Source organism: Orycteropus afer, unplaced genomic scaffold (genome assembly GCF_000298275.1).
Source record: "Orycteropus afer afer isolate SDZICR_OR568_19922 unplaced genomic scaffold, OryAfe1.0 scaffold00307, whole genome shotgun sequence".
In the NCBI taxonomy this organism is placed as follows: Eukaryota; Metazoa; Chordata; class Mammalia; order Tubulidentata; family Orycteropodidae; genus Orycteropus; species Orycteropus afer.
Window position 1 is genome coordinate 2,463,982 of NW_006921894.1, and position 9,078 is coordinate 2,473,059.

The following is a 9,078-nucleotide window of genomic DNA, read 5'->3' on the forward strand; positions in this document are numbered from 1 at the left end:
ATATAAAATTTTTTTTTTCAACCTATCTAGGAATTTTTCCTCCCCTCTGAAAAACCCAAGTAGGGGTTGATATATGTTGAATCGCCTCAATGGCAGTGAGTTTGGTTTTGGTTTTCTCATCCCTGGTAACCAACAAACAAAGCTTCCTTTCACGTATAAACCTTTCCTTGCCTTTTTACAGTAGTAGGCTAATAAAACATTTGTCCATCTGTGATTGACTTATTTCACTCACTCCAAGTTCATCCACGTTGTGCAGTGTTTTGCAGATTCTACATTAGTCTTTAGAGTTGCCTATATTCTATTGTGTGTATGTACCACAGCTTGTCTATGTATTCCTCAGTTGATGGCACTTAGGTTGTTTCCAGAAGAATAAAATGAGAGGAATCACTCCCCCTGATTTTAAGATTTATTGTATGGCTACAGTAATCAAAACAGTGTGGGTGTCGATTCTGACTCATAGTGACCGACTTTGGGTTTCCAAGTCAGTAAATTTTTATGGAAGTAGATTGCCCAGGCTTCCTTCCTTGGAGTGTCTTGTGAGATTGAACTGCCAGCCTTCTGATTAGCAGTTAAATGCCTTAAGCACTGCACCACCAGAGCTCCTTTTGTACAGACGCTTAGGCAACACATAGATCGGTGGAACAGAACAGGTTAGAAAACCCAGAAATAGATCCCCAGAACTAGGGTTAATTTATGGTTGATTTTTGACAAAGGTACAAAACAATTCAATAGAAGAAGGATAATCTTTTTAACAAATGGTGCTAGACCAATTCGACATAGACTGAAAAAAAAGTCTCAATTTAAGCTTATATATCTCTATCTATCTATATCTGTATATATGAATTAAGATGGATCATAAGTTTAAATAAAAACTCTGAAACTTTTTGATGAAAACATGAACAATTCATGACCTGAGGCTAAGTGAAGGGTTCCTTAGGCACAACACCTGAAAAACAATCCATTAAAAAGAGGGGGGGGGGGATAAATTGGACTTCATCAAAACTTAAAATTTTACTCTACAGAAGACCTTGTTACGTGGATGAAAAGATCTGTACAGACTAAAACCAAACAAAACCAAACTCACTGCCATCTTGTCGATTCTGACTCAAAGCAACTGCCTTTGGGTTTCCAAGGTAGTACATTTTTATGGAAGTAGATTGCCCGGTCTTCCTTCCATGGAGTGTCTGGTGGGGTTGAACTGCCAGCATTCTGGTTAGCAGTTAAATGTCTTAGGCACTACGCCACCAGAGCTCCTTTTCTACAGATGCTTAGGTGATATTTGCATAGCACTTATCTCACACAGGACTCATCCAGCATATAAAAAAGTTGTCAAAACTTGACAATAAAAAACCAAATAGTTCAATGAGGAAAAAGGGGCAGAAAACATGAAGAAACATTTCACTTCACTGAAGAGGATATACAGATGATAAATGTTGTTGTTAGCTGCTGTCGAGTTGTCTCTGACTCATAGCAACCCTATGCACAGCAGAATGAAACACTGCCCAGTCCTGTGCCAGCCTCACAATCCTTGCTATACCTGAGCCCATCATTGCAGACACTGTCAATCCATCCTGTTGAGGGCCTTCCCCTTCTTTGTTGAACCTCCACTTTACCAAGCATGATATCCTTCTCCAGGGAATAGTTCCTTCTGACAGCATGACCAAAGGAGATGAGATGGCCATTCTTGCTTCCAAGGAACATTCCAGCTGCACTTCCTCCAGAACAGATTTGTTAGTCCTTTTAGTAGTCCATGGTACTCTTAGCATTCTTCTCCAACACCACAACTCAAAAGCATCAACTCTTCTTTAGTCTTCCTTATTGTCCCGCTCTCAGATCCATATGAGGTTATTGAAAATACTATGGCTTGAAGATGGAGGAGTAGGCAGACAAACGACACAGACCCTCTTCAACAAAGAAAAGAAAAACCAATTGACAGAGAAAAAGAAGATAATTCTGGAATGCTGAGCTTTGAAAGGAACTATGCAGAAGTGGATTAGGCACCAACTAGTGGTAAAACCTGAACGAAAATAGTGAGTACAGAGACGGTCGGACCTGCGGACTGTCAGCTACTCTGAGGAGACCAACAGCCTGAATATTTCCAGCTGGTGTTGGAAATTGACCTAAAGATCAGCCCCAGTCACCAAGGGCTGTAGGGACAACTGCTCTGGTGGCCTGTGACTAGGAAGGGAAACAGCAAGGAGGGAGACAAACTGAGCTGTGGACTTGCTGCTGTCTGGAGGGCGCAGCCATTTTAATTATTTACGCACGGCAGCCATTTGGATATTTAAAGTGACCAAGGGTGCAGCCATTTTGAATGTTTACAAGCAGTGGCCATTTTGGATATTTAAAGTGACTGAGCATGCAGCCATTTTAAATGTTTACAAGTGGCAGCCATTCCAGATTTAAAAGTGATAACATTCTCATTCGGATTCCAGGGACCTAAGAACAGGCTCTGTTTGCCAGCGTCGGCAAGGACATACGAGAGGCTGACAAAGGAAAAGAGACAGGTGGTGAATGTATAAACGCTGTCAACTAGTGAATAGAGGAGCACAGCACAGTGCCCTGCCTGTATAGCTAACATACAAACAAAACAAAACTAAAATTGTGGGCAAGTCACTCCAACATATAATCACCAATTAAATATAAACAAAGAAACATCATAATGCCTCGGAGACAACGGAGCATCACAGACCACACAAAGAAGCAAGACAAAGCAGGAGAAACAAGGGACCAGGATACAGACCCAAAATACATCCTTGAGGAAGATGCAGCATTGGAACTCCCTGATAAGGAATTCAAAGGATTGAGGACAGACCACGGAAAACACAGAAAAAACCCTAGAAGAATTTTGGAAGAAAATACAAGAACAAAATAAAAATAAATGAAAAATTAGAAACTATTCTAAATCTACAGATAGAAATCCAGAAGATTAATACTAAATTGTCAGAAATAGATAACTCATTGGAAGGGCAAAGGAGTAGAATTGATGGAATAGAAGACAGAATTAATGAGATTGAAGACAAATACCTGAATATTTCTTTGGAAAGGGATCAATCAGGAAAAAAGATCAAAACAAAATTAAGAAAGCCTAAGGTTCATGTGGGATACCATCAAAAGGAATTACCTATGTGTCATTGGAATTCCAGAACAGGAAGAGAAAAATGAAACCACTGAGAAAATTGTCCAAGATTTGTGGGAGGAGAACTTCCCTGATATGATGAAAGAGGAGAATATATCCATTCAGGAAGTCCAACGAACTCCAAACAGGATAGATCCCAAAGAGAAACAAGACATATCATCATCAAACTCACCAAAACCAAAGACAAAGAAAGAATCATGAGAGCAGCATGGGAAAAACGAAAAGTTACCTACAAGGGGCAACCAATAAGACTGAGCTTGGATTTCTCAACAGAAAACATGCAGGCAAGAAGACAGTGGGATGGTATATATAAAACACTGAAAGAGAAAAATTTCCAACGAAGAATTATGTACTCAGCAAAATAGTCCCTCAAATAGGATGGTGAAATTAGAACATTTCCAGATAAGCAGAAATTAAGGGTATTTGTTAAAACCAGACCAACTTTACAAGAGATGCTAAAGAGACCCCTTTGGACAACAGCCAACTGACCATTACCACACATGATGATATAACCCAGAAACCAACCCAGCTGTGGAAGTATCCAAAGTAAATAAGCCTACAATATTGCAAACAGGGAACCAGAGACACCAACCAACAAATGAGGACAACTACAGACCAAAAAGAGGGGAAAAAAAATCCTTGTAGTTACAGAACTTCTAGGTGGTAGGGAAGTCAAGACCAACTACAAGATAGAATGGACTGTTCTACACTTGGGAAGAAAACTATAAATCACAGGGTAACCTCAAAGAAAAGTGATAAACCTTCATATCAGAATAAAAAGGAGGACCAGCATAAATATTCAGCAAATACTAAAATAATAGCAATGAAGGAAGTGATAACATGATTCATAAACAAAATGAGCTGAGCATAGAAAATTACATGGAACAAAGAAATCAACACAATGAAAAAGCATATGACAAAAATGACAGCAACAAATTCATATTTACTGATAATTACATATCTGGCAAGGACCTTATCTCTAAGATTGATGGAAAACTCCGATGCCTCAGCAGCAAAGGAATTAACAAAATGGGCAGAAGACATGAATAGACACTTCACCAAGGAGTATATTCAGGTGGTCAGCTAATACATGAAAAGATGCTCACAATCATTGACCATCAGACAGATGTAAATCAAGAAAACAATGAGGACTGATGGCAAGGTTCAATGAGACAGAAAATAACAGATGCTGGTGGGGATGTGGAGAGATTGGGACTCTCATACACTGCTTGTGTGAAGTGACACAACCACTGTGGAAAGCAATATGGTGATTCCTTAGAAAGTTGGAATTGGAGATAGCATTTGACCCAGCAATCCCATTAGTAGGTATGTATCCTCGAGAGGTGAGAGTCATGATAGGAACAGATACATGCACACTTATGTTCATCACAGCACTGTTGTGCTGGAAACAACCTATGTGCCCATCACCGGAAGACTGGATGACTAAACTATGGTACATACACATACTGGAATGCTGTGCAGCACTAAAGAATAATGTAGAGTGTGCAAAACACCGCATAATATGGATGAACTTGGAGGACATTATGCTGAGTGAAATGAGTCAATCACAGAAGGACAAATATAGTATTAGTTTGTTGTTGTGGAGGGTCAGGGAAAGGTTTACATATGGAGGGAAACTTTCTTTGTTGGTTACCGGGGTGGGAGGGGAGGTTTACATATGGAGGGAGGGGAGGGAAAGGAGCACTGCAAAAAAAAAAAAAATGCTTTGACCCATGTCACTTTAGTTTTGTGTATTTCAGTGTACATAAATTATATTTCAATAAAATGCATTTAAAAAAAATTACCATGGCTTGGGTTAGATACACCTTAGTCTTCCACAAGACATCTTTGCTCTTCATTACTTGAAAGAGTTCTTTTGCAGGAGATTTGCCCAGTGCAATATGTCATCTGATGTCTTGACTGCTGCTTCCTTTGGTGTTGATTGTAGAAACAAATAATACAAAGTCCTTGACAACATTAGTCTTTCTCCATTTATCGTGAAGCTGTTTATTGGACCAGTTGACTGAAGCATTTGACTGCTAATGAGAAGCAGAAGGCTGGTGGTTCAGACCCACCAGCCACTCCTTGGAAGGAAGGTTGGGCAATCTACTTCTATAGTGATACTGCCTCAGAAACCCAAAGAGGAGTCCCTATGAGTCAGGTCTGATTAGATAGCAATGAGTTTGGTTTTTTTGGTTTTATGTGGAGGTATAATTCATACTGCAGACTGTAGTCTTTAATCTTCATCAGTAAGTGCTTCAAGTCATCTCACTGTAAGTAAGCAAAGTTGTTTATCATCTGTGTATCCCAGGTTGTGAATGAGTCTTCTTCCAATCCTAATACCACGTTCTTCATATAATCCAGCTTCTTGGATTATTTTCTTAGCATACAAATTGAATGTTGTTGTTATGTGCCATTGAGTTGGACCCAACTCATAGGGACCCCTCCTTGGGTTTCTGTGTTGGTATCACTACGGAAGTAGATTGCCCAACCTTTCTTCTGACAAATTAAGTATGGTGGAAAGACACACCTTGATGTACTCTCTTCTTGATTTTGTACCATGTAGTATCCCCTTGTTTGGTTCAAATGACAGCCTCCTCATCTGTGTACAGGTTCCTCATGAATACAATCAAGTGTTCTGGAATTTCCGTTCTTCTCGATGTTATCCATAATTTGATATGATCCACACAGTCAAAACATAAGTAAACATCTTTCTGGTATTCTTTGCTTTCAGCTAAGATCCATCTGACATCAACAATGATAGCCCTTGTTGCACATCCTCTTCTGAATCCAGCTTGCATTTCTGGAAGCTCTATCAATATACTGCTGCAACTGTTTTTTAATTATCTTCAGTAAGATTTTACTTGCATACGACATTAATAATATTGTTTGGTAATTTCCATATTCATGGGATCACCTTTGTTTGGAATGGGTACAAGTATAGATCTCTTCCAGTCAGTTAGCCAGATAGCTGTCTTCCAAATCTGTTGGCATAGCCAAGTGAGCGCCTCCAGCAGGGCATATGCTGTGTCTGGCAAAACTGCACAGGTCACAAAATGAAGTGACACGAAAGAATTGATGGTTTTCTTTTTTATTTAAGGAACATGGGCCAGGCGGATGCCCTGCATATTCTGCGAGAGTGACCTCTGATGCCTTTTTTCTACTTTATTATATGTTTATACATGATTACATCATCACCCTTGGAATCCATACAATCAGCTTATTCTCTACAAAGTTAAAGTTCTACTCCTGTTCATGCTCAGGGACAACAGATGGTCATTAAAAGAATCACAGAAGTCTCCTCAGGAATAAGGAGTGTTAAACGATAAATGTTTACTAGGGCACAGTGACCCGTATGAAACATCCTGATAAGATAAAAACATGGACTACTGGAATAACATCTACTTTTAATACTTGATGTTTTGCCAGTTAAGCATTTAACAGTGAGAGAGACCTTGCCATCTCTTACAACCACAAGAGAGGCTTTGCATCTCTTAAAGCAAACATTCAACCATAAAAGAGGGCTTGCCAGCTCTTAACTGTAATGATAACATGTGCTTTGCAATCATGTTCTTTGGGGGTCTTTTTCTTGGTCTCCAACAGGCATCCATTTGTTGAAACATCTCAATGGGTATTCTTTCAATTCCTGGAGCCTTGTTCTTTGCCATTTCCTTCAGTGCAGTTTCAACTTCTTCCTTCAGTACCATTGATTCTTATCATATGCCATCTCCTGAAATAGGTGCACATCAACCAATTCTTTTTGGTACAGTGACTCTGTGTATTCCTTCCTTCTTCTTTTGATGTTTCCTGGATCATTCAGTTATTTTGCAATAGACTCGCTGCATAGAATCTTTCAGTATTGCAACTCGAGGCTTAATTGTTTTGCTCAGTTCTTTCAGCTTGAGAAATGCCAAGTGTGTTCTTCCCTTTTGGTTTTCTAACTCCAGGTCTCTGCACATTTCATTGTACTAATTGGCTTTGTCTGCTTGAACTGCTCTTTGAAATCTTCTGTTCAGCTCTTTTATCTTGTCATTACTTCCATTTGCTTTAGCTGCTCTCCACTCAAGGGCTAGTTTCAGAGACTCTTCTGTCATCCATTTTGGTCTTCCATTTTTGTCTTTTTAATGACCACTTGCTTTCTTCATGGATGATCTACTTGATGTCACCCACAATTCCGCTGGCTTTTGATCATTGCTGTTCAGTGCATCAAATCTGTTCTTTAAATGGTCTCTAAATTCAGGAGGGATATTATTAAGGTCATATTTTGGCTCTCGTGGACATCTTTTAATTGTCTTCAACTTCAACTTTAACAGGCATATTTGCAGTTGATGGTAAATAAGCACTTGAAAATGTTCAACATCATTAGCCCTCCAAGCAGTGAATTACTTAATATGTCCCACTGAGCCATGCATGATGTTGTAACTTCCACAGTGATTGAGTGGGACTGTGAACATAAGATGCCTAAGGGAATTAGATAGCTTTTCACTAAAGTATATAATCCTTTAGTAGTTTCATTACTTGAAATCCCTGTGCATGTGAGTCGGTGCATATGGTCAGTGCAAATAAGGTATATGGAAACCTAATGTGTTAGATTGGGTTCTCTAGAGAAACACAAAAACCAACAAGCATATATATAGAGAGAGAGACAGAGAGAGAGAGAGAGAGAGAGAGAGAGAGAGAAATTTATCTTAGGAAAATGGCTCACAAACGTATAGAAGCCGGCAAGTCCAAAGTCCCTGGAGGAAACTTCAGGCTGGCAGCAGGCTTAGCTTCTGCAAGTGCAGGGGGCAGAGAAATTCAAGGCTGGCAGGCAGTACACTGGTTGTTGACTCCAACAAAAGACGAATCCAAGATCTCCAGGCCGAGCGGTGGGCTGCTCACTCATGGAAGTTTGTAGTCCGCACACCAGTGTTCCAATCTGTCAAAGAATGTCCCTCTTCGCAGGATGTCCTGGATATCTTGGAAGCAGGCCACACCCCTAGGGAAACTCCCCTTGGGCAGATTGGCCACTCACAACACAGTCATCTGATCCCATCATGGGAACAGCCACACAGAACTGGGGTCCAGCCAAGTTGACACAGAGCTCCAACTATCACAGTCCACCCCTTGTCAACTTGGCAGTTGTACACATCTTCTTAACCATATATAATCTGTAAATAAGGACAATTACAGAGTCATATTTGTGCCTAACATGATACGTTAACACACATACAACCAAAATCCATTATCCTTATTTACATTTCACAGTTTACAGCAGAAGGAAACAAAAATATTTGATGCACATATACAGTGAAGAAACACAACAATCACAGTCCTCGTTTCTGCAGCTGGTCGCGTGGTCGTAGCTGATATTCAGAACTACCTTCTTCCACCACCCATTCTGTATTTCCCTTGCCCTCAGCAAGCACCTCAGCTGGTCGTGGTTCTTTGCCTGGTGGGGTGACCCAAACCTTCATTCCTGAAGGATCTGGGCCATGAGCAGTCATATCAGAATTGGGTTGTTGTAATTTTCCATTGACTTTAATCACAGGTCATGGTAGTCCTAAGGGACGTACTAAAGGATCTCCTGTATTCCAGACATATTCTTCTTTACCTCCATTATATAAAGCCAAACCAACTTCCCCTGGGAAATCAGGATCTATCACACTAGATAGCACAGTAATGCCCTTCTTTGTCTGTTGATCCACAAGAATGAGGAAGCCAAAATGGCCAGGTGGCATTCGTAATCTCCAGTTTAATGCAGTCAGTATTGTGTCTCCAGGTGGGAGCGTTCCTCCCTTTGGGACTAAGTTCTCCAGACCCGCAGAGCATAGGGTAGCAGGGACAGGAAGCAAAAATTTTTTGAGTAGGTCACTAGGGGTAATAGTGAGTGGTACCACTCCTGTTTCCACCCCTTGGTTCCTGGACCCGTGAATCCTGGCTATTGGAGAAACAGAACC

The 9,078-nt window shown here is 40.3% G+C and overlaps 1 protein-coding gene across 1 annotated transcript in view; it reads left to right on the forward strand.

The window, feature by feature from the left end:
- The window catches only part of PTPN2 (protein tyrosine phosphatase non-receptor type 2), a 178,437-nt gene that overhangs the window by 90,672 nt on the left and 78,687 nt on the right, over window positions 1-9,078 (forward strand). Inside the window, exons 5-6 of the mRNA XM_007951673.2 lie at window positions 2,032-2,045; window positions 5,706-5,714. Coding sequence (XP_007949864.1) covers window positions 2,032-2,045; window positions 5,706-5,714 — 23 coding nt within the window. The remainder of the gene's footprint in view (window positions 1-2,031; window positions 2,046-5,705; window positions 5,715-9,078) is intronic.